The sequence below is a fragment of the Belonocnema kinseyi genome, chromosome 2 (genome assembly GCF_010883055.1).
Source record: "Belonocnema kinseyi isolate 2016_QV_RU_SX_M_011 chromosome 2, B_treatae_v1, whole genome shotgun sequence".
Classification (NCBI taxonomy): Eukaryota; Metazoa; Arthropoda; class Insecta; order Hymenoptera; family Cynipidae; genus Belonocnema; species Belonocnema kinseyi.
In genome coordinates, this window is record NC_046658.1 from 71,555,921 (window position 1) to 71,582,706 (window position 26,786).

The 26,786-nt window shown below is 29.6% G+C and overlaps 2 protein-coding genes across 4 annotated transcripts in view; one reads left to right on the top strand and one right to left on the bottom strand.

The window, feature by feature from the left end:
• The window catches only part of LOC117167528 (serine/threonine-protein kinase dyf-5-like), a 32,457-nt gene extending 18,987 nt beyond the window's left edge, over window positions 1-13,470 (top strand). The window contains exons 7-10 of one of the 3 annotated variants that reach the window (XM_033352531.1): window positions 4,199-4,318; window positions 4,427-4,699; window positions 5,699-5,916; window positions 12,092-13,470. In XM_033352531.1, the coding sequence (XP_033208422.1) occupies window positions 4,199-4,318; window positions 4,427-4,699; window positions 5,699-5,916; window positions 12,092-12,201 (721 nt within the window). In that variant the 3' untranslated portion in view covers window positions 12,202-13,470. Of the gene's footprint in view, window positions 1-4,198; window positions 4,319-4,426; window positions 5,607-5,698; window positions 5,917-12,091 lie in introns of those variants that run through there. The other 2 variants (XM_033352532.1, XM_033352530.1) reach the window with 2 other exon arrangements.
• Window positions 13,471-14,995: 1,525 nt separating this feature from the next.
• Window positions 14,996-26,381, bottom strand: LOC117167529 (equilibrative nucleoside transporter 4). Its single transcript, XM_033352533.1, has 10 exons — window positions 26,212-26,381; window positions 23,893-24,047; window positions 20,545-20,673; window positions 20,387-20,461; window positions 20,038-20,261; window positions 19,846-19,960; window positions 18,304-18,471; window positions 18,039-18,226; window positions 15,944-16,184; window positions 14,996-15,811 (listed from the first exon to the last, which is right to left on the bottom strand). Exons 1-10 carry the CDS (start codon window positions 26,379-26,381, stop codon window positions 15,432-15,434), a joined length of 1,845 nt encoding a protein of 614 aa, XP_033208424.1. The 3' UTR covers window positions 14,996-15,431.
• Window positions 26,382-26,786: the final 405 nt, after the last annotated feature.

Sequence of the window (26,786 nt, forward strand, 5' to 3'; positions counted from 1 at the left end):
AAAAGTCCCGGGACGGTTGGATATTTCCTCAAGTAACATATTTTTCAAAAAAGTGAAGGTCATTCCTGAAGTAAATTTCAACGAAGAATTCAATGGTGACTTTCATTTTGACCTTGAAGTTGACCGTCATGCCTTCATTGGTGAGCTCTGTATTTATCTTTGTGATGATCCTCAAGGTTTTTTAAAGGTTTTTTCCAAGCAGTTTACGTTTACGTTTAGCATTACCCAGGAACAACGATGTGGACGAGCATTACAAATCATCTCCCTATCAATGAAAGTAGCCTGTTGCAGAATCCGATTCTGCAATTCGTCTGAGCTTTGCGGTGGCGTTGAGTATACTTTGCTCTTTAAATAACCCCAAAGAAAATAGTCGAGAGGTGTCAGATCAGGAAATCTAGCAGGCCACTCGATTTCACCCCTTCTTCCAATCCACCTCTGAGGGAACTGAGTATCCAAATATGCTCGAACCTCCCTACCGTAATGAGCCGCTGCTCCGTCCTGCTGGAACCAAATATTTTGAAAATTATCGCCTGTAATCTCCCTTATTCTTGGTACAATTTGGTTTCTGAGAAGCTCTTCATATGCACGGGCATTGAGATTACCATCGGTGAAGAAAGGGCCTATCAATGTATCATTCAAGATACAGACCCAAGCATTAATCTTTTCTGGATATTGTGTGTGACTCTCCAACATCCAATCAGGATTTGTTTCGGACCAATATCTACAATTTTGCCTGTTAACTTCACCTTTTAAAGTGAAAGTAGATTCATCTGAAAATACTGTATTGTACAAGAAAAGAATCCTCTTTTTAATCCTCTTTTATCAATTCTCTCCATTATAATTTCACAAAATTCAACCCGACGATCAGGATCGTCTTCATTGAGCTCTTGTACCAAACGAACTTTAAAAGGATGGAAATTAATGCTTTTTAAAATATATCGCACTGTCTCAGGAGCAACGTTACGCTCATCACTAGCTCGACGTAAACTAAGGTGTGGGTTTTCATAAATGCTTGGGCTATGTCCATCTGCATCTCTTCAGATCCTGCAGATTTTGGCCGACCAATTCTCTGAAGGTCCTTGATAGATCCATGATTCATAAAGCGTCTTACAGTTCTTTCAATTGTTGATTTTGAGACAGGATTTAACCCTTCTCCATTACGAAAAGTGCGATAAAAAAGCTAACGAACTTGATCATAAGATCGAACTCGATCTCCCCAACCACGCATCATTAATACAGATACCCTCTCTCGTGCCGAAAGTTTAGCTTGCGCCATAATAATCTTTTAGCGAAAGATAGTAAGTATATACTCGTAATACGTAAATTTAGTTTCGATTCGTAATATTCGTATGAAAAAACGGTATAGGACTTATGGTATCGCCTTAGGTATTAACTTAGGTAGCGAAAAACGGTATAGGACTGTATAACTCTTCGGGGAGGAACAGAACTCTCACCACAACACCTGGAACTTTTTATGAAAAATTTCCTTATGATTTTACAATATTCAAAACGAGGTAACCAAGATCAATGCAGAGCTCACCAATGAATTTTTCATTGAAATTTACTTCAGGAATTATACTGACCTCTTGGAAAACTTTGTTAATTTCAAATAACCTCTAACTGACCTTGGACGTTACAATTGACCTATGGCTTGGGTACGTACCTGAACGTACAATTTTCCGCTCTATCGATTGCAGATGTAAAAAATGGGGTTTCCATTAAAAAAACAAAGCTGACCTTCAAAAAGCCATGAAGGTCAACTTTAAGCTCAAAATGAAGGTCACCATTGCATTTCTCGTTGAAATTTACTTCAGAAATTACACTTACCTCTTGGAAAACTTTGTTAATTTCAAATAACCTCTAACTGACCATGAACGTTACAATTGACCTATGACTTGGTTACGTACCTGAACGTATAATTTTTCGCTCTATCGATTGCAGATGTAAAAAAGGGGGTTTCTTCATTAAAAGTTATATAAAAACAATAGAAAATATTATTTCTAAATATTGTCTGAGGAATTCACACTACATCTGAAGGTTCTAAATTTTGATGGAAAAGTGCATAAAAAGCATTGCTCACTAGAGAAACAGCAAATTTTAGCTACTGCATTAAAAATTACAACTGTAGATTCACATCCTTTTTTATTAGACGTGAATTTCTTTTCCAATGTGGAATGCTCTAATCCACTTTTGGATCAAAATTTCACACCATGATATTTAGTATGGATCTATTTGAAAAGCTATAAACATTGCTAATATCAAAATTATTTGGATATAAACAACACTGTTAAAAATGTTTGGAATTCCACAACACTTCTACAAGATTTCTACAATGCAAGCGTAAGGTAAAATTTCAAACATGGAATTTGAACGACAAAATTGCAATGCATGTATTGTAAGTGTTGTAAATCGCGAAGTCACCGTCCAGCATTCCCTTGCATCCATTAGAGTGTTTGTGAGACGAAAATTATGCACAAGAAAATCACATAATTAATGGAATTGAAGAATTTACAAAATTCATCATGGAAATCCCAAAATTCATGGAATTCATTTAATTTACGGAATTTATCAAACTCACGGAATTCGCAGAGTTCATAGAATTCAAGGAATTCATGGAATTAAAGGAATTCGCTAAATGATGGCATTCATAAAATGCACGGAATTCATGGATTTCCCGGAATTTATAGAATTGATGGAATTCGCGGAATTCACGGAACTCAAGGAGTTAAAGAAAATGATTGAAATCACGGAAATGATGGAATTCACGGAATTCGTGATATAAATGGAATTCGCGGAATTCGTCGAATTCAAGGAACTTACGAAATTTATGGAATTCACGGAAGTCGGTGAATTTAAGGAATTCGCAGAATTTATTGAAATAAAGGATTTCACGAAATTGATCAAATTTTCGGAATTCAAGGATTTCGCGGGATTCATGGAATTGAACGAACTCACGAAATTGATGGAATTTACGGAATTTACGGAATTCACGGAATTCACGGAATTCATTGAATTAAAGGAAGTGGCGAAATTGATAGCATTTATAAAAACGACGGTATTCCACGAATTCACGAAATTCACGGAATTCCATGAACTCCATACATTCCATGAATTCCGTGATTTAATTTAATTTTATTAATTAATTGAATTTCCTGAATTCCTTGATTTTCGTGAATTCCATTAATTCAATGATTTCTTTTAATTTTATCAATTAGTTGAGTCTGTGAATTGCTTAAATGATGTAAACTTCATGAATTCCGTGAATTCTATAAATATGATAAATTCCATGAATTTCGTGAAATACGTGAATCTCTTGAATTTCATAAATTTCTTGAGTTCTGTGATTTCTTTGGATTCCACAAATACCTTGAATTCCGTGAATTCCTTGATTTTGGTGAATTCTTTGGATTCCGTGAGTTCACTGAATTCCTAAATTCCTTGAATTCTGCGAATTCAATAAATTGTGTGAGTTCCGTAAATTATGTGAATTCCCTGAATTCCCTGAATTATTTGAATTCGTTGAATGCCTTTAATTCCATAAATTATGTAAGTTTCTTGAATTCTGTGAATTCTTTGAATTCCATGCATTCCTTAAATTTCGAGAATTCTATGAATTTTTAGAATCTCGTGAACTCCTTGTATTTCGTGAATTCCGCAAATTCCATGAATTTCGATAATTCCATTAAATCCGTAAATTCAGGACATTGCATAAATTCGGTAAATTCTGTGAATTACACGAATTCCTTAAATTCTATGAATTCTTTGAATTACATAAATATGCGCGTTATATACTATATATTACAAAAAGTTTTGGATTCTTCGGAAAATTTCTTCTTTTCTACCAGGAACAAGAGCATTGAGAAATCATTTACATTTTTTTTTTAATTTTTCGTTTCAACTGTTGACAATATATCCTGCCGCAAGTATGATACAGACGTGTTACTGGCAACTGAACTTGTATTATAAATTCCCAATAGATGTTAGGTATCATACTAATGTCAGCATTTGGAAAATACAACGTAATGTATTGTAGCGTTACCTTACGTTTCGGAAATGAACTTCCAATACATGTAGTGGAAGTTTCCAAGAGACATTTTTAACAGTGAACCTTTCATCCATAATTTCCGGAAAATGCATGATACCGTGATACCTACTGATCACCTGAAATATACTCTACTGCCCCAAATTATTATTTTAGAATGCCGGAAAAAATTCCTCAACCTCAGCAGCAACCAATCCTACCACTTCTGAATCACAACAGTCGAAAACGAGAGAACAATCCAAAATGGGACGACGACGACTTTGCTGATCTCCTAGGGTGCGTTACACCTTAACTTTAATTCTACATACTACATACTTCTACTAACCAATCATCGGTTAAGTCCGATTTCGCGATGCTCAGTATTCGTTGTTGTTCACGCATCAGGAGCAAGATCATCCCGGACAATTCCAACACGAAACTCGTACCTGACCGTGTCTACAAGGAAAATCGTGCAAACTGGAACAGCAACTACACCATCGATAATCAGAAGCAAACCAATGCCAACTGGTCCCTACCAGCTTGGGACGAACCTCACCCCAATAACTGGAACAACCAAAGCCAGAACAACATCAAAAGTGCCAGGAAAGTCTCAGCAAAACAACATTACCTCAGTGTCTCTCGGTACGTCGCTGGCCAGAGCACGAATTTACCTTCCAGGTACCAACACTTTCGCACACTTCTCAAGCGAATCCTCGCCACCAACTTGGCACTTATCCTCAGTTACCTGCTGGCATGCTGCTTTTTTGGCCAAGAAACCCTCCATAAACAAATTTTCCGTCAAACTGACAATTGGTTGATTAGCCTGAACCTCAAGAAGTCATCCTACATCTGGAAAATCCTAGAAAACATCATATCTCCTTTGATCTCGAACCTCCAGATTATTCAAAATGATCACTTCTTTAGAAGGCTCCTACTTATTTTCAAACAAAGTCTTACCTTGATTGTGCAAGACGTTACAGATCTCATTGAAATTTTCGGTCTAAACACCTTCTTTGAAAAACTGCAACTTTTTTCTTATCATCTTTCAAACTTTCTTTTCTTTACCTTGGATCTGTTACAGATTGCTACCTCAGAACTTTTAACAAGCATCTGGGAATGTCTGATCTTGCTGTTGCTCCTTATATCCGAAGTAGTTTGCACCCTCTCTAGTTTTATTTTGCACCATTCCTTTCTGATTATCAAAAATATGTATTGTCTAATTACAGACCCTAATATCAGATTTAGGACTATCAAAATTCTTGTCAAGTTTCCTTGTAAATCATCCTGGGGAAGATTTTTTGGGATTTCAAGATTTTGTGATCAATTCTTGGGCAGGTTTATCGAAAATTCTTGGGGAGATGCTTTTGAGAGATGGTTGACGGTAATTCAGTATAATAAATTAATCGATCTGTTGATCAAATGGTCTCCTGTGATAGTGGATATATTGTATCGCACTTTCCTGAAAGGCGAAAAATTGACAATTGCATATGTAGCATTTGCGATAATACTCTACAGTGCTTTGATGTGTATTTTTTATTTGTGAAAAATAGATTCCCTATCCATGAAAAATGGTTTTTGTACGTAAAAAATGTATTTTTATATAAAGGATTAATAAAATAATTACCCAATTTAAGAGTTGTTTTTTGATCTGATGAATTTTTTGTTTGGGTTTTTCAGGCATGGGGATACAGACTCGATTCGATCAAGGAATGTGATGAATGGAGGATTGATTAATTCTCCGACAGAAAAAATTGAAGAGTTCACGGAATCGTTTTGGACACCAAGGGATAGTTTGGAGAATCAAACGAGGCAACATTATATTGCGAGAAATCGATATATTGCTGAGCACACTACTACAATTCCTTATGCAACTGTCTACGGTACTCAGAACATCAGTGAGTTCTTAGAGTGACTTGATTGGGCTTTTTTCTGCACGCATTTTTATTTTTTCAGTAAATTTCAGTTTAGAAAAACGATCCAGAAAAATCAGTTTAGACAATGTTCAGGAATAACATTGTTCCCGAAAAATTACTTAACATTTTTTTTTAATGCTAAACATGGCTCAGTTTTCAATGAAATTAATACTTTTGCACAGTGGCAGGAAGTACAAATTCGCGTTCAAAAAGTCTAGTCTTCAATTTTCATTCGATTATTATTCATGATTTTTTATTAGGTGCATTCAATTCGGGAGCGCCGCGCGGTCGGAACTGTCTTCCTATTTATTTCTTTATTCACCAAATTTAAACTCAAAATATGGACCGAGTAACATGTTTTACTTACCAACTTTGTACACTTTAATATTAGGTAAACTTCATATTATCTTAAATCAATAAGAAAAGGGATCAATAAGCAAATTATTTATATTCTGTAAGTCCCCATGCATTCATTTAAGACAATATAAAATTTTACCTAAATATTTATTAAGCGAAAGAAATTGTTAAGAAAAAGTTGAAATTTTTTTTTTCAATGAAAAATTTGTGAATAAAAAAAAAGACAAAAGTTTCGAACGTGAGGCTCTTCAGAATTTAATACATTTCAATTTCAAACAGAAAATTAATATTCGAAGCAAAATTTAAACTATTTTGTTCGAAAAACGTGAATTTCCTCCCACTTTCAGCCAGCAGAAAGTTCATAACTTTTCATTTTTACTTTCATAAAAATATTAGAATGCAGAATACAAAAATATTTCCAAAAATTGGGATTTAAAGTTAAATGTAAAACATTTTTCATTTTAAATATTTCTAAACGTTCTTTACAGATATAAAAAAGGAAAATTTGGTCTATAAATTATATATAAGTACATTTTTGTTACATCCAAAAAGGGCAGTTATTTTGTCGGGTATTTTAGTCTCACAAAGACATTATTCCAAAAAATTATTTTAAACATTAGTAAATTTTATTAACAACTCATTAGAAGAAGACAGTTTAAAGCATTCCAATTTAAGGGATTTTAGGATGACAGATGCTGTTTTAATTATATTATAAGTACAATGTTTCTATTTTTTAAATTTGGTAATTTGTTATAAGTTGAGTTTTAAAAAAACGTGTAAGACTTTTTTTGTAAAAGTTGAGCCAGTCCCTTAGACACATGCAAAAATCTAACGAGGAATATAAGAATTTATGTTGAACATAATTATTCAAAATATAAATTATTTTTGCCTATAACACTCGTAATAATATGTTAAATTAATTAGTTATTAATTATACTTTACTCTTCCTTGTAGGTCAATGTTTAGCTGTAGGTTCGTATTGATCAGACAGTTGATAACGTAGATGTTATTTGTGGTCCCCATTCCTTTCCTAAAACCTGTTTATTAATCAACGGCTTTACCAGCCTTACCTTCAATTCCTTCAGCGCACACTTCTCCTCTTAATACTTTATTACAAATCATCTATATCTCTTCTTTTACCCCTATTCCAACATATTTTAGTGCATTATTTTCCAAGCGATGGTCCCCTGTTGCCTTGTTTCTTTTCGGCCTTGTCACCTCCTTATTACCCCTTCCCTACTAATCTCGTTTTCGCTATCCTTGCCCCCCGCTTCCGCTTTTCTTCTTTGCCCTTTACCCTGTTTTACACATGCCCTGAAAGACCCTTGAAATACTCTGTCCCCTCCTTCATCTCGATATCTTCCCTTCAATCCTCCAATTTCCCTGTTTTATCACTTCCTATTTCCTCCCTTCCTTTACCGCTTTCTCTACCTCTTTCATGTACCTTTCTTTCCACTTCCGCCTTTTCTTCTTTACATTCTCTCGTGCTTTCTCTTTCTCCTGCTGAGTTTCCCTGTTAAGAATAACCCCTTCTGGGGATAAAGTTGTTAATTCAAATTTTATTTACATTCCATTGATAAAAACAGACCTAATAATTTACTTGCACTTTTAAAATATTTTCAGTTATTCACCTTTACATTCATATAATAACAAAGGGATTCCTCTCTAGTCGTACAGAAAAAAATCCTGCTATTCGTACCGAAATTATGGTACACTCAGACATGGCCAATATAAAACTGGATTCAAAATTGTCTATTAAACTCTCAAACTGAAAAATAGCTTTTTTGAACTGCTTTTATATTATATAACTTCAGATAATTTCAGTGATTTTTCTGAAAAAAATGGATCTCTACATTGTTTTAATAAATTACAAATATCATACATGTTGTACGTTGGTTAGCAGAAAATATTTCAAATCTTTTTTTTTGTCAACGCAAAAAATGCAATTTTGAAGGCACGTTTTTTATATGCTTTGGCTGTCTAACACTGTCTTGATCTACTGTGTGTGTTTGCAAGAATAATACTGACAATAGCTATTTTTTATGTTATTTTAACACACTGCCTGAACAAACTCGTATGTAACTACTGTTTCTTCTTATGTACTTCTGACTGATACTATCCATATTTACTGATATTTTTAAGACTTCCGAGACTGGATCATTCGCTGTGTGGCATTTGTATACGCTGGCTGACTAATATTTATTATTATTTTTACATTCTCATTCCTGAGAATGTAATGTAATCGTCCAAATTTTCGATCTCTGGTTTTTAATGGATCTTTACGTTTCGGCACTCACAGAATCCGAATATCATACAATTGCATCGGTGTCTGTCTGTCTGCCCGTCTGTATGTCTGTATGGTTACCTGAATGTTGTAGCCACGCTAACTTTTGAAGGATTTGTCCAATAGAGTCCGCATTTTTATACACTTCTGAAGGTACCCAAAATGAAGGCTAAGTTCGGTAATCAGATATTTTGAACAAAAATTAAAAAATTGGGAGCATTTTCAAAATTATGAAATTTTTTAAATATTTGTCGAAGTTCCTTATAGATAGGTGAAAGACTTGCAAATTATCTAAATAAAATTTTTTATTTTTATGAAAATTAGAAAAGTTATATACTTCTCAAAAATTTGAAAATTTTCAAAAAATATAAAAAGTTATTTTTTTCATAGATCCAAAAATCTTATTCAAAATTTTCACTAGATGCCAAATATATTTCAAAACTACTTTAGCCGATTTTTTCGATTAGCCCAAAATTAAACAAATTATAGCATTTTTAAAATTTTCAAATTTTTTTTCTTAATATCATAAAAAATTTTCTCAAAGTTTCTTATAGATAGGTAAAAGACTTGCAAATTATGCAAATAAAATTTTTTAATTTCATAAAAATTAGAAAAGTTATATACTTTTCAAAATTTTGAAAATTTTCAAAAAATAGAACAATTTATTTTTTTCATAGGTCCAAAAATTTCATTCAAAATTTTCACTATATACCAAATATATTTCAAAACTATTCTAGCCGAATTTTTTTATTAGCTCAAAATTAAAAAAATTAGAGACTGTATAACCTAACTGTTAAGCGCGAAGCGCGATTATGGCAATGAGAATGTAATCGTCAAGGCCGTAGGTTCTTTGAGAACCTTCTTTAATGACAAATTAAAAAAAAAGTGTTCAGCTTAACTTAAGAAAACGGAAAATGATTAAGCAACCACAGCAGGGCCCTATTAGGACCAGGAAAAATAAAATGTGAACATTATTTTGCAATATCAGAATAAGCAGTGCCAGGCCAAGGTACACACACACACACACACACACAAAATTGTAATAAATATTTGACATAATAGTTTTTAACATAGAATGTAGAAAATTTCGCATTGTGGTCTGTGCACAAGTGTGGAGGGTAATGCAAAGACCGAGCGCGGAGCGCGAGGTAAATATATTATCGAGCGCGAAGCGCGAGAACCAGCACTTGCGCGCCCTAGGCGCGCTCAAACTAGCAACCCCCTCGCGCAGCGCGCTTGGAGAATGTACCCGCGATGCGGGCGGATCTTTTTACTGTTATTCTCCATAACTACTACTGCACGTTTTTCATGTGGATTTTCGACGAAATTCCCTATGAATGAATGAATATGAATTGCCTCGCCAATAATGGTTAAACCTATTACCTGCTATATTTTTATTCTTAAAATTCACCTAACCTAAATTTTCCATCACTACTTTTTTCTTAATTGCTGTGTAACTAGATTTATACCTATGGGTTTGAAGTTTTATACATCTAGTTCAACGAATTCTGATTCCCTAATTTGCTATTGCATTGAAAATAACAAAAAAGCGTTTACAAAAACATTTCCTACACCTTTTTCAGTGATCTTGGTAATACAAATGTTATAGTAAGAAAAAGAAAAACCATTTTTTGAACATGTTAATTTCCTTATGCTACAAAACCGCCAGAGAGACTCCGCTTCCGATACTATACTTTAAATTTTGTAACGAAACGGATTAGACGTCTGAAACTTAACCCAAATTCATTTCCACTGTGTTTCTTTCATGCTCTAAATTTCAAATTCCTTCCTTTTTTATACAATTATGTACGAGTCTAAACGTACAGAACTGGCGTAGTTCGAAATTCAAATTTCAGAAAATGAAAAACCCCGGGGTCTCATTCTTTTTCTTTTTAGCTACAAACCAACTGTGTCAAATTTGGTACTGATCAAAAAACAAATGTTGAGATTTTCTGTTGTAATTTCCCGGAGAACCCGAAAAAGTATGATTTTCGTCATTTGCTTCAAAATTATTGATTGTATTAGAAAACTGTTTCAATGAAAGTTTTAAATCTCTAAAATGGGGTTTGTTAAAGTTTTACTTCTTCATATAAGTGGTTTAAAAACATGAGAAATAAGGAAAAGTTGGTCCGTTTCTTACCTCGTATGAAAAAACAATTGAAGATAAAGTGTGAAATTTTTTATTCGCTCCATAAAGTGACCACTATGAAGCGTAGAAGAACACGGGAAAAAATTTAAATACTGAGGAAATTTTTGTTTTCTCTTCGCCCGATTTTCTTCAGAGATGCCTCAAATGTAGGTTCTTGACCTGTGGACTTAAAATTAAAATTAACTATATATGTTACATTTATTTTTATATAAGTCGTTAAATAATAAGAAAAATGTATATTTTTTTAATTTAAGCCTACGCCTCCAAAATCATTACTTGAGGTTGCTTGCCAATATTTTCTCGGCCTGATTTATATTTTTGTATGCTGTTATATTTTATTGTAGTTTTTATATTTTACAAGAAATTATAAAATAATTTATAATTTTTGAATTTAACTTTTAGTTTTTTTGACCTATGTTGATAAAATATTTAAAACGCGACGAGGAGATAATTTTACGTTAAACTGTACAAGTGCGATTGCTATAACAAAAGGCTTTTACGTTTACATAACAGAAATATTAGGATGCGATAATACAAAAAGAAAAAAAAGTTAAAGTTTCAGAACTTTAAGTAAGAGTTAACTTTTTTAATTTAATGGGGATTATTGCATTTAATTATTTTCCGCACTAGGTCGAAAAAACAAAAATATTATGATTAAAAACTGTAAATTCCAATACAATAAAAAACAGATAAATACAAAAAACTCGTTCGAATAATAGGTAAAGGTTCTACTTTCCTGAAATTTTAGTTGTAATTTACTGTTTTGAATTTCAGTTTTCTGTAAAAACATTTACATTTTTTTTATTTTTTCCAGAACAGATTAAAATAAATAATTTTATTTAATTAACAAAAGTTTCAAGTAATTTTTTATAACAATCGAAAAGTAATGAATTCGGCTTTTCAAGCGTCGAAAAACCTGTTTTTTCGGTTTTCCGATCATCTTGGGCAGAATTCCTCAACAAAAAATTTTCTCAAACAAACTTTACAATGATGGTCTTTTTAGGTAAAATATAGAACAAGCCCCAGAATGATAACAAGAGATATTCCGGGTTTCACTCGTGTAAAAAAATACGAATTTTGCCAACGTTTCGTGAACATTGCTCGTGAACATGGCTGGCCCTGAAGAAGTGAACTGCAATGTTCACGAAACGTCGGAAAAATTCATAGTTTTTTACACGAGTGAAACCCGAAATATCTTTTGTTATCAATATGAATCATCGTGAAAGCATAAAATCTATTTTTAAGCCCCAGAATCTTTTATTTTCTGTTTGTATTTTACTCTACGCCTTAATAATTATATTAGAAAACATCTCTTAAATTATATTAATATTTGCACTAACATTTAAACCAAAAAATTGTATTTTCAGAGCCAGTTAACAAAAATCTTCAGTCGAATTTATTCGGTGGAGTTTTAAATACGAGACCAAGTGGTGGACTCCACGGTCGAACTGATTGGGCTGCGAAGTATCTCAAATGACCCATCTAGACAAATTAATGGTAAAAATATCGTTAAAAAATCGGTGCATCAAAGGACGTAAGTCCAACTGTGATAAAGGATGATAATCGACTTCAGAAATCCTGATCTTGATTCCCACGCTTTGGAAATCTAGTCATCCACATAGACATGAGAGCCAACGGAGAGAAGTTCGCCAAAGTACTTCGAAAGTAGAGAGAACCACCATCAGCTCGCCAGAATTACGTAAAAAATGCAAAATGCATTTTAATAGTATTCCCAGAAGAGTATAATCAAACTTAGGAACTAACAAGTGTCAAAACGATTGTAACAAATAAGAAATGGCCCTTCTAAATATTTTTTGTATCTCATCCCCAAAATCTATTCCTTTTCTTTTTGACGGAAATTAAAATTTTCAAAAGCCATCTTATTAGTACAAAGTATAAGCCTGGTCCAAAAAGCATATATAACTTTTTTTTTATCAATTATAATTTAAGATGAAAACTTAGATTTAATTTTTCGTTATACTACAATTAAAAAATATTTTCAGAGACATTTTTGGACCAGTCTACATCGAACAGGTGAATTAGAGATTGTAGATTACGCCTAGTTGAATTTTAGATGAAATATATTTATGAAAAGGGAACTTTATCTGAGACGGAGAGTCAAAAGTAACATCAAAATTTGACCACATCTCAAAATGTTTTAACTTTCAGGCAAAGTTTCCTTCGAGCGCGATAGTAGGGTACAAAATTATAGCATCATAAGAATAATAAGCTAATATAATATATATGTATTTATTATTGTTTGTACATATCGATAAATGCGATACGAGAGAGATCGTTGTGATTTCGAAATTATGTAATTAATTAATTGCAGTTCGAGAAATCCGGTTAATATTGTATTATGCTAAACGGTTCCCTCGCATCTGTCAGAAAATTCATATCGCACTCGCCTAATAATGTTTCGTAAGTAGGGCCATACGATGAAAAATATAATGTACAACAAAACAATTTTTCCATCGCTTTGTCCCTATTTTTATCCAAGCACAACCTCGAGAAAGCATATCCTCTTCTACATTCAAATCGACTCGCCATTCAGTTTAATTTTACTTATACATCTAGGTATCGTTTATTTATTATTTGTCCTTAAATTGGGTTTCAGTAGCTCGTTTACCTTAATTAACTACCCTCTCCACTATTATAATGTCCCCTTATTATTTCATGATATCTTATCACATGCAGAGAAAAAAATCTGATTGTACCAAATTAAAATTATTTCTTAATAAATAATTTACTGACAAGATTTTCAGTGTCTCGAATTATTTGTATTGCCAGATTAATTTTATCATTAGAAATAAAAATCTTATCTATAAAAACTCATTGAGTTGTTATTTTTCTTCAAATCTTAATCAATTATAATTTTCTTTTAAATTCACTCCGCACATATCTCAGTCTTTTTTTTGTAATTTTTCGAGTTTATGATTTCTACAAAAAATTAAATTCATTGGAACTGTAAAAAGCATTCTAATTCATGAACTGAATTTATACATTTATTTCATTTCATTAACATTCTTTAGAGGAGACTCTAGAGGAGAGATCTGGGAAAGAAATTAATTCTAGACGTTCTCGATCTACAGTTTCGAAATATAATTATCAGACTTTTCAAGATCTTTGACTTTCGTCATTCCTCATTCTACTTGGAATATTAAACTTTTTCTATCCAAAATAAGCCTACGATTCCCGAAAAATGTTCACTCTTTATTGTTGATGATATGAAATTTTAAATAGAGTTTAATTTAATCAAGATTCCTTTCTAGTAAAAGCCATTTCAAATGGAAAAGAAATTGTGAGGGAAACTTTTTTTTCGGAAAATTATGGTTTCGTGCAGATTCTTTTTTCTAAAAGCCTTACAATTTTATATCGATACAAAATTTGATTATGTCCTTCTACTTACAAGAGATATGTTCTTCTATAAATCGCAAATAATTTATTATACATTATTTCGTTTAAAAAATGAAAATTTGATTTAATTATCTTCAAGTCTTGAACATGAATTAGAATTTTGATACAGCAATTGTGATGATATGAAAATTCTGTCTTTTTTCAGGATGAAAATGAAATTGAAAGTTGAAATAATAAAACAGAAACTTTAAATTGATAATAGAAGAAATCTCTTCATTGAAATAAATAAGTCTTGAAGATTTTAATTTATAATTAAATAAATAAACTAGTTTACAAACAGAAAATTATTTTTAAAATGTTTGCATTCTTCAACTCGTTCACAACAGCAAAAACACGCACACATATGAAGGCAGCACATTTAAACTAACTTCCAACAAGGAGATAAGAGATGGAGATTGTATGAATAATTTTTTTTCTAATTACAATCAACCAGCTTCATTTATTCAGTACGATTAACAATATTCAACGCAATATTCTCTGAGTATTCTAGCCCACAAACAACTTAACTTCAAAAGGCGATTCTTCTCTTATTTTATTTTTTTACTTATTTTTATTTATAAATTAATAATTAATAATTTTAAAGAGCCTTCATTATTATGTCCACAAAATTTGTGAGAAATTTTTTGTTTCCATAAATACTCTACAGAAACTAAGTAAATAATTCAACTTGAAACAATCAAACATTGCAATTGTAAATTATAATAGTTCCTAAAATGTCTTTATGAAAGAAATAAAATATGAATTAAAAGTTAAATCTAAAGTTGATATAGTTTTTAATTTATATTATTAATGATACTACTTTCTTAAGATATGTCATAAACAAAATTGTTGAGCAATGATTTTAAAATGAAATTTTCTTTATACAAAAATAGGGGTTTACTTGGCATTTGATTAGTTCCGTTACAATTTTACTTTCTTATTAAAAAGAAATATTCAAAATCAAGCTTTAAATTATAATAAAATTAAGAACAAAAAGAAAGTATCTACATAATAAACAAATAGTACATATTAAAAATCGACTTGAAAATAAAATTTTGGTAACATTAGATTTAGAATTTCTAACCGCAACATGCTTAAATCTTAATTTTGTATTCAAAGATGAAGACTGACGGAATTTTCGTTTCAATCATCAAAGAGTTTCACAAAAGAATATTAAATAAAGAAAAAGTTAATTTTATACACGAAGCTAAATGCTGAGAAGCTTTCAGAACAGAAGAAAGTCATCTATTCGTAAACTTCAGAAAAAAAAACAATGTTCAAGTTATAAAATATTTAAAAACAAAAATAAAATTAGTGAAGGATTGTATTACTGATAGTAGCAGTAGCGTTCGCAAGAATTTTTGGCAACGCAGTAGTTGTTAAATTTGTGACCCCATTATTTAAAACATTGGTACTATTGAGAGCCAATGACGTCGTTAGGACGGTGGTTAAGGTAGCAGCTGTACTTTTTACTTTTGGAAGCCTTGTGATTTTTTCAACACTGGAAAATGTTGAAGAAACTGCATTTGTCAAAATATTCAAAGTGACGTTACCAACAGAGGCGATAGTTTTTCTTGGTTTTGGACAAATTTGTTTTGCCTGAATCGGAGGACCCAAACATGCATCCAACATGTAGGCTAGAACAGATCCTACTGTAAGTCCGGTTGTGTAAGAAAGCGTCATGATGTTTCCTGAATAACAAATTTTTACATGTAATTGTTTATCACTTTTTTAATAGCTAAATTATTGTATTAAAACCCCAGTACCGCAGAAGTAACATTTAATAATTAATTTCAAAATCTTTTTTATAAATATTGAAATACCTGCAAGTTCTCGATGCTCCTCGGGAACTTTACTAGGGGCCTGAATCATAGGAACGCTTCCAACAATGCCATTTGTAAGACCAAGAAGTAAAGAAAATAGTAGAGGGTATCCTTCTCCAGCCAAAATTGGTGATCGTCTTGGTATCGCACACAATAGGAAAAAGGGTATCAAAATCGCCCTTGCGACTGAGAAGTACAATAATTGAGTCCGTGTCCATTCATACGGAATTGAAGCCAGCATCTGTAAAATAAAATTTAATACAATTTTAACATAATTGTCAGAGAGGTAAGTAACTATAAAAAACGAAAATAAGTGATTTTATTTAAGGAGTAAAGCATCTAAGCACAGACTTCACACTCTTTTTTTCAAAAATTCCCCTTTACACCTCCAACCCCATCAAAAAACTTCACCTTTTATTGTTTTTTCACTTAAATGCGAACTGAATAAATAGAACCCAATTCGAAAATATAACTATTTTTCGTTGAAAGCTAATTATTTTTAATTAAAAAGTCTATTATTACATTTTTGTGTCAGAACTAATCTCTTTTGGTTAAAAATTTAACTACTTGGTTGATAATTCAATTACCTTGTTAAACATTCGTTTTATTGGTTGAAGATTTAACTATTTCGCTGAAAATTCGATTTTTTGGCTGAAGATTAATTTTTTTTATCTAAATGTTTAAATATTCTATTATTGGTTAAAAATGTATCGTTTGTAGTTTAAAAATTTAGCTGAATATTTATGTATTTTGTTGCCAATTCGTCTTTTTTAGTAGAAAATTATTTTTTTTTTATGAAAGTTGAACTACTTTTTTAAAAACCCATTTTATCAGTGAAAAATCCATTGCTTTAATTCAAAATTTAATTATTTCTTGAAAATTTTCTTTTGTTTGGTTGAAAATCAATTTTGTCAATTGCAAATTTAACTTTTTAATCTTACATTGAAAATCTATTGTTTCAAGATTAAAATTGAACTATTTGGTTGAAAAATAACTTTTACTTTGAAAATTCGTATTTCGGGTTGAAAATTTGCCTGATTTTCCAGAGAAATGGCCTTTTTGATTTGAAAATGTATTGCAATTGTTTTTCTCTCATGACTGAACAATCTTACCTAGTTGAAAAATCTATTTTTTTTGTAGAAAATTAATCTTTTTTGTTCGAAAATTCATCTCTTTTGATAGGAATAACAAATATTATATTTTTTGTTAAGAATTAACCATTTTATTCAAAATTCAATTACTTGTTTAAAAGCTAAATATTTAAACGTTTAAAGTTTACCTATTTTTTTGAAAACGATCTATTTTGTTGATCAGTCTTTTTGGATATAAAATTCGTCTTGATGGATTGAATAGTCAACTGTCTGCTAAAAATTCGTCGTTTTGGTTTGAAAATTCAAGTATTTGGGTTAATATTCCATGTTTAAAAATGCAACCATTGGGTAAAAATTCATCTTTGTTCTACTAGTTGGTTGCGAATGTAACTGTTTCGTTGACAATTAATTAATTTTGTTTTAATTCGTCCATTTTGTTAAAAAGTCATATTTTTTCTTCGAAAATTCCAATATTTTGGGTTAAATTCGTCTTTTTGGATTGAAAAAATCATCTTTCTTGGTAAAAAAGTTCTTGGTTGAAAATTCAACTGTCATGTAAAAAATTCGTCTTTTTGGCTTGAACGTTCCACCACTTGGTTGAAAATGCAACTGTTTGCGGTTGAACTCAATTATTTTCTATGTGAAAATTCGACAATTTGGTTAAAAATTCGTCTTTGCAGGTTGAAAATTCAACTAAGTTTTTGGTTAAAAATTCAAATACTCTGTTAAAAAATCGTCACTTTTGATTAAAAGCTTAATTATTTGGTTGTAGATGTAACTTCTTTATTGATCATTAATTTTTTTTAATTAAAAAATTTGGTTAAAAAGTCATTTTTCGGTTCGAAAAGTCAACTGCTTGGTTTGAAATTCCTCTCTTTAGATTGAAAAAATCGCATTTTTTATGTTTAAATAAAATACATTTTTGTTTGAAAATTCTACAATTCTTATGAATTATCTTACCGATATTATCCTTAACTACTTGTATATTTTTTATGTAAGTATACCTTGCCCAAAAGGTCAGCGGCATTGAATGCAGCCATCAAAATAACCGGCATCCAAGATTCAAATTTGCAGGAAATAATCTCAGACACTATTCCCGGGTACAGACATAAGGTCACAAAATAAGCCACTCCAATGCTTGCCATGTATGGAAATATCAGTTTCGCTACTTCTACTCTTGCAAGAAGTCCTCCTGTAAAAAAAATTAGGAATTATTATCTCTTTTTTATATTTCCTATTTTAGATTTTGATTTTAGTTTTGAAACTCACTTTTGATTCCAGACCAAGGCTTACTACTAGTTTGACTGCTGCTGTAAGTTCCTCTCATTATAACTACATCCTCAACTTTATACGTTGGACCAACACTACCAGGAGGATTTCCTGACGGTGCACTAGGTTCGTAAACTGGGTTACTGAATGAGAATGCAGAATACTGCCCTGTACCATAATTAAAAAATAAAATTAATTAATAATATACCTACATTTCTGGTGTTTAAAAATATTAATTTCTCTAAAGAAAATTTTAATAATAATTTTCGTTCATCCATTTCAGCACACAGAAAAAACCTCATATTTGTTACAGCTTGTTTTTGTTATCCCTTAATTTAAATCCATTTTTTGTCTTAAAATAAGATCCTAAGTTTTCTTCTTGACTCAAAGCAAGACCTTTTGTCTTGCAATAAGGCTTCAGTGCAGCATCAGAAAGCCGATTTGATGTTTTGCTTTGCATATATATTACCATATGGGAAACTTTTAAATTCATAAAATTCTAAGAACACTAGAACATTCTAATCAACAATTAGAAATTAAATCTTTGAATTTAAATAATTTGTAATTGATTTATTCTTGAATCTTTTTTTCGCAATTTAAATTGAAATGATTGAGTTTTGAAAAGTATAATGCACTTTTTTCAATTATTATTTTTGATGTTATTTTAAACAGTGGATTTATTTTTTGCACAGAACATTATAATCATTGATTATAATTCATTATAAGTTATTATAAGAGATTATAATTTAATTGATTCCAAGTTTATTTACATGTATGTATTTAGTAATCAACGAGACTACGTGTCCTTTATTAAATGAATAGTGTATTAAATTATTCTTTATTCATTTATTGAATTGAAACTTATAAAGTTTAGGATGCGCATAATTAAATTTAAATTTATTTAAAGTTTGCTGTTTCCAGTTTCAAATTAAACTCTGTTGAAATTAAAAAAAATGTTTCGGTGAAAATATAATGTTACAAGAAATTCTGATTGTTTTAACGAAAAAATCTTAAGTTTACTTTAAAACACAAATTCCCCCAAAAAATTTGTTTAAAATAAGTAAATAACTCAAATTATAGTTATGATAAACAGAATTCTGGTTAGAATAGCCAGATTTTTTTTGTAAATATTCATATTCAATTCAAAAACCTTGTTAACTTAATCAGAATCTTTGTTGAGCAAAGGCTACTGATTATGAGCTTCTGATTTGATGTTCTATCTTCAATTCTGAAAATTTGAAATTCAAATCTATTCCATTTTAAGGGCGGGAAATTTTTTTAGTATTTTTTTCGGTTTTTCATGCTGTACTTCAACTTTTTTAAGATTGGAATCTTCAAAATTAAAATTTTTTATTGTTTGATGGCTTCCAATTTATGAGTTTTTTGAGGCTCTGAATTTTAATGATGTGTTTTTTTAATTGTTTAATATTTAGGTTTATTTAGATCCAAGTTTTCAAGTTTATGGACAAAAGAAAAGTTAGATCGCTCAGTGAATAAATTTAAAGGCTTCCAATTTTCATTTTTCATTAATTAAATATTTACCATTTGCTAGGTCAGCACTTCCACCTGCTGAATCATTTCCCAGAGGACTTGTTTGTAATTTTAGGACTCCGTACTGTGCTCTTGTAGGGTCTCCAGCTTGATCCAAAGGGTCCATCTTAAATTTGTTTAAACATATGTCTTTGAACTATTTTTCTCAGCAAGAAAATTCTTAAATTCAGAGTTAAAACGTACCAAACCAACGTCTTCAGTTGGTTCCAAAGTGATTTTATTCCTCTCTTGACAAAGAGTAACGTAGAATTGCACAAATTCGGTTTTTCGAACCAACTGGTGAAGTACAAAACACATCACGATTGTTAAAATTGAAAGAACGAAAAACATTGATGTATTTCCGCGCTCATCATCCACCAAAGATTTAGTTAATATCCGATTTACTGATACCCAAAAACCAGCTGCACCTAAAAAATAACAAAATAATTAACCTAATGAAAACAATCTGAATATATACAGACTACATACATGTATAAAATTTTTAAAAAATTTAATCTGAAATTAATCAAAATTTATTTTAAAAAATCCTTACTTTCTCCAGCCATAACGGCCTGAGTGTATCGACTGGGGAGCATCGACGTATATCCGTAAAAACTAGACTGTTGAACTAGAAATTGAAATTTATATTAAAAATTAAGTTGTTTGATAGGAAAACTATTAAAATTGAATTTCAATTGAAATTATTTTTACCTGTGCAACCTAGAGAAACTACAGCTACAGCTACTAAATTAATTGTATATGAAGTCGAAACCCCAAAAAGTTCCCACCAGATTTCACATATAACAACGAAATTCAGTGTTACGAAAGATACCAAGTACCCTGAAATGCACACAAAAAGCCTTTGTAGTAAAATAAGTCGATATATTAATTAAAAATATTACATTAAACTAAAAATATTTTTATTATTTTTATTATTAATAATTTCAAACGAATAATCTTTAAATCAGCATAAAGCATTTGTCTAAAACTGACGAATCTTCCGAAATAAATAAAATATAAAAGGTACATTCCTAAATGTATTATTTTATAATATGTATAATAGGAGTTTTCAAAAAAAAGAAATCCGAATCTCAACTCCCATTTTTGATTTCTTTGTTTTCTTCTTGAGGAACAAAATTATACAAGTGGATGAAGAAATAATTGGATAATATTGAGAGATCGCGAATTTGTCTTTTTTCACAGAAAAATCCATTTTTCTTGAGAAAATGATTATAAAGCAGTATGAATCGTCTATCCTATTCACTGGGGATGTCTTTAATACACATATAAATTATTTTTAGGTTTAAAAAACAATTCATATAAACATTTAATATTACAAATTTTCAAAAATTGGTTTATATAAACTCTGTTTTTTTTAGAAGAACATAAACATCCGTTTAAAAAAATAGGTGTGACGAGGAAATCTTCAAAGCATTGTTGTCTTTTTTTCCTCAATGCCGATCGGGGAGTTTGAAGAACTCAAAGTAATGAATGTTGCCAATTTCACACACACACACATGCAATTAGGAGTTCAGTAAGAATTAAATTAGCTAACAAGAATGCAAGATTTACTCCCCTAGAACCTTATTATTTAACCGAAGCCAGAAATACTCATCAAAAGAAAAATTTGAATTTTCACAGCGCAGGAAAAATCCACCATTTTTTAATATATATTTGATTAAATTATTTAAATTTAAATGATAATTCTTCAAAACCAAAACTAGTCTTTTTGATCATGTGATATCACAAATTTCAATTTAAAATCGACACCTTACATAGTTTCCATATTTTCGGGGATGAATATCTCCTGTAGTAATAAAACCAGCTCAAAAGTTGCTGTTTTGAGGTTTGGCATTTGGTTACGAATAATTTAACATTTAAGTTTGTTAGTCCAAAGCGGTTAAAACTTTGAAGGACTTTGTCAATTTAATTGCTCAAACCTACTGATTAAACATTTTAATTAATTAGTTTTATAAATTAAAATACTTACCAATGTCTACAATTTGTGAACTCTCGTTTTTTTATATTTTTGAAACTTCAAAAGGCTTAACTATTTAAATGATTTATTTACCATTTCATCACCAACAGAAGTTTGCGAATAATGTCATCTTTACAAGAAAATGTAGTTAATCAAATATTTCACAATATACAGAATTTTATACGGGCTCATCCACAAATTAAGTAAGACACACGTAATCAATTTCCAACCAAAAATGAATGAAATAAATTTTAAGTTAAAATAATTAAGTTTCAACCAAGAGAAGGGGAATTTTTAAACAAATAAGTTATGATCAAAAAATTAATTGAATTTTTTTGAAATTTTTTTATCCAAAACAGTTGAAGTAAACCAAAAACTGCGAATTTTTAACCAATTATTTGAATCCTTAACGTAAACATACTAATTTGTTTACCAAAAAGAGGAATTTTCAACAAAAGAGGCAAGTTTACAACCAAGAAAGATTTTTATGGCAATAAAAAAAATTCCATTCAAAATGTTAAATTTTCAACGCAAAAATACGAGTTTTAAAAGAAATAAGTAAATTTTAAACTAAAAAAGAGCAATTTTGTAGCAAAAATGGAATAGCTGACATATTCAGTTAAAAACAAAATAATAAAAAAAAACTAATTTTTATCAAAATAATTCGATTTCTAATAAATAAAAGGAATTTTCATAGAAATAGTTAAATTTTTGACCAAAAAAAAATAATTTTTAATTAAAATGATAAATCTTCAACCCAAAAAATTAATTTTTAACGAAAAAGTTTAATTTTCAATCAAAAAAATGAATTTTCTACCCTAAAAAAGACAAATTTTTAGAAAAATAGATGAAGTTTGAACGAAATAGTTACATTTTCAACGAAGCAGATAATTTTTTAACCAATTTAAATGAATTAATATAAAAAATACATTTTCTATCAGAAATGAATTACATAATTTTTCAGTTGAAAAAAGAATTAATTTTCAATCTAAATAATGCAATAAAAATAAAAAAATATTATTTTTCATTTGCTGCAAAAATACCTTTTTAACTATTATTAAACAATAAAGTTGATTGTGCTTATGTCAAATATAAATTGAAATACTGTTGAATGCGTCTGTCTTGATTAAATAAAATTTTAGATTGTAGATCTCGATTTTTTCTCAGTTTCATTATGCACATAAAAGTTACTTTTTTCTTACTCTTGAACTTAACAAATAAAATTTTAATATACAAATAAAATAATTTGATATATTTTTGTGCCAGTTATGTCCAGAAAACTAGGTAAATGAAATCTTATAGAAAATTTGAATCAAATTGAAATAGTTGAATTTAATTCTACCTTGATGAATAGTTTGTGCGGGAATACCTTGACAATGTTTTTTTTTTACCTTTTAAAAATAAAAAAAATAATTAAACAACGGTTTCGGATCATTACACACGCGGTGAGTCATATTTTGTTAATGAGAAAAATATTCTGCTAATTTTAACAAATTGTAAATAAATGAAAATATCGTGTGTTTCATATTTAATTCACTGGGTTATTCTTGCTACAATAAAGAAACTTCTTTAAACCATATACAACATTCTCAAATCATATACATAAAAGAGATTCTGTAAAATCTAATAAAAAAATGTCGGAATTAAAATATATTATTTTGAAGACCTCTTAGTAAGTGTAATATAGATCATTCACGCTTCTTTATACAATTCGTCTTCAGATATCTCCTTAAATATTCATAAGTAATAAAAATACATGAACAAAAAATACTCCTTTTAATGAACAGCATCTTTTATGTATTATATCATTTTTCGTTTAGATCTGCAGTTTTAAAGAAAAATTGATTTTTTTACGAAAACAGCCAAATTTAAGATTTGTGACCTCTTAATATTATGCGATTTATTCCTTCTTCGAAAACAGAACAAAAAGATCGAAAAGCTAAGTAAGGATTCTGACTTATATTTTTTTCTAAGCGCCCCTAGTGCGTACAAATTATAGTCTATACTTGCATGATAAATATAAAATCATTCATACAAATATAAATGGAAATATTACGTAATAAAAAAAATAATTTACATACCAAAGGTTATCCTCGTATTAAGGGATAAGGTCTCAACAAGAATATTATTCATGAAGACTGCAAAGAATGCCATAGTAATATAGACGACAGACATGTCGAATATCACTGTCGTTCCAGGGTACCTCGTTTGAAAGTAATCCACAGCAATGACAAAGCTAAATTAGATAAAATATAGTTTATAATTCGTCAAATTTTACTTTACTTCAGTTTAATGTTAATTTTCATATGTAATAATAATATTTTGCACGCATTTATATACATTTATTATCTATTTATGATATAAAGTCCACATCTATGAATACTTAATTACACATCAAATTGCCATTTATATTTTAAACTTTATTTATGTTTAGTTTCACAAAAATATACATATAAATAAAAATAACTGGTTATATTTAAGAGAATATTTCTCGTCGTGTATCTCATTATGTGATCTAATTTTCTTGGGCTTTATAAAATAAACCTGCTTTGTTATGGTACAATTAAATTAGTGACTATGCTACACGCATCCGCGTACATTGCACTAATATTTCAAGCTTTAGGATCAATAAGATCATTTTAAACAATCTTAAGCAAAATTCTTTCTCCAAAAAATGATTGTCAAGTCCAATTAGATTTTATTTTATTTAATTTTAAGTCTGTCCCTTAGTTTTTACCAGCTAATTTCGTTTTATAGATTAGAATACAAAAAGAGATGTACACTTTAATAACTTTAATTCTATTCAATTCATATTGTGACTGAAAAAATTATATTATTTAAAATCAATTCTCTCATCTTCATTCCAGATAAATTGATAACTTCTTAAAAATACTAGCTTCGTCAATCGTGTGCTACGCGCACGTGTAGTTTTTAGATTTAAGGAGAAAATTATTTTTAATTCAAAATTAAAATGTCTAATAACTATTTTTCGATAGATTTCAAATACTTATATTTGAGCTAAAATTAAATTTAAAAAATTAGATTCTAAGATCTAAGAACAAGGAAATAAACATTAACAGTTTTTTTCTAAAGATAGAAAAATGCAATCTTTTAAAAAGTAATCTCTTTCAAACTTTTAATATTCTCATACTTCTTTTAATTTTTGCTTAATAGTGCTAAATAAAAAAAAATGCTTGAAATATCACACATTTTTTTTGGAATTGTTTTTAATATTTTTAAATATTTTTAAACGTTCTCTTAAATTAAATTTTTTAAATGAAAAATTGTTTAAAATTATCCTCTATGAAGTAAAGAAATTCTTAAAAAACGTATTTTTCAAAAAAATTTGAAATCTTCAAATTAAACTTTTTAAAATATTTTTAAAACTTCTAAATATTCCAAATATGTTTTTAGATTTTTCCAATTTTATCTGAAATAAAAAATAAAATTGCCTTAAAATCCTTAAAATTCTCAAGATTCTTTTTTGAAAATATTTTGAAATATTTCTAAATATTTTCTTAAAATAATTTTTTTAAATAAAAAATCATTAGAATTTGTTTACAAATCGAAACAAAAATTTTCATTCTCTTTAAACCTTTCAAGATTTTTTAAAAGCTTTTTTTCAAAATCTACATTAAACAATAAAATTTTAAATCTTTAAAAGTTTAAGATTATTTTTGAATCGTTTCGAAATTTTTAAATATCTTTTAAACGTAGTTGCATGTTTCTAACAATTTGAAACACTGCAAAATTGCAAAATAAAAAATCATGTGAATAAAATTCTGACCACGATCTTTAGTAAAACGTATTATTATCTTGAAACCTTTCAAAATTCTTAAAAAGTTTTTTTTTTAATCTTTACAATCTTTAAATAATTTTTCATTTGTTTCAAAATTTCTAAATATCTTTTAAATTTAGTCGATTTTTGAAGACATTTTTTAATCTCAAAATATTAGAAAATGAAACCTAAATCAACAATTTTCAAGGAATCTTGTTTTCGGTATCTGTAATTTTTTTATTATCGGTAGCGAAAATTTGGTTAATGTTCAACAATTTTCTTTCTGTCATCTGTTTAAAATGTACGAAAAAATTCATAAATTATTATAGTGTGTTAGCAAAATATCAAGAACAAAATTATTTGGCAATATTCAAAAATCATTTTCAATTACAATTTTTTTATGAATAATGTTTAGAAGCATTTAGAAATGCATTATATTGCTAAATAAAATAACGTATTTTGAAATTTTTATTTTGTAATTCTAAATTTTTTTAAATAGATAAACAAACAAATCAGGTTTTGGATAACAATGTGTCCGGTATTTTCGAGATATTTGGTAACATCACTTTTTTTAGATAGAAAATTTCTAAATAAAATTCTTTTATATAAAATTGGAAATCACCTATTATACGGCATAAGAAATCCAACGCCGGCAAGTACCAGTGCAAAATAAATAAAATTGCACTTGTCGACCGGCGGCGAAAGATGAGTAAATCCATCATTGAATTTTAATTCATTCATGCCCCTCGCCTTTCCAAGCTGCACGTAGCCTCGACTCAAATTTTCATCCATGTTGAGACTATAAATTCCCGGGCACAGGTATATTCACTATTTTTTAAATTACTTTTAAATTATTAAAAAAATGCCACCAAATTACTCCATTTCGAATGCAATAATTGAACGCGTCTAGCGCTCGAGACACTTTTTAATTGCGCCCCGATTAAGCGCGCTCAGCAACACTAGTTTTTTTTTTATTATTTACGAACTTTACACGAGTTTTTTTCACCCGACCCAGCAAATTGCAAGGAATCACCCCGATCACCGAGTGCAGTCCCTTACAAACATATCGAGCGCATGCTTTGAAAATGTCACATTGATTTCTGCGCGCGCATAAGGTCTAAATTTATTTCTGATGAAAAATCGAGAGAAATTAAATTCGGTATTATTCAGATTTAAAAAAAAAAATCGAGAATTTGA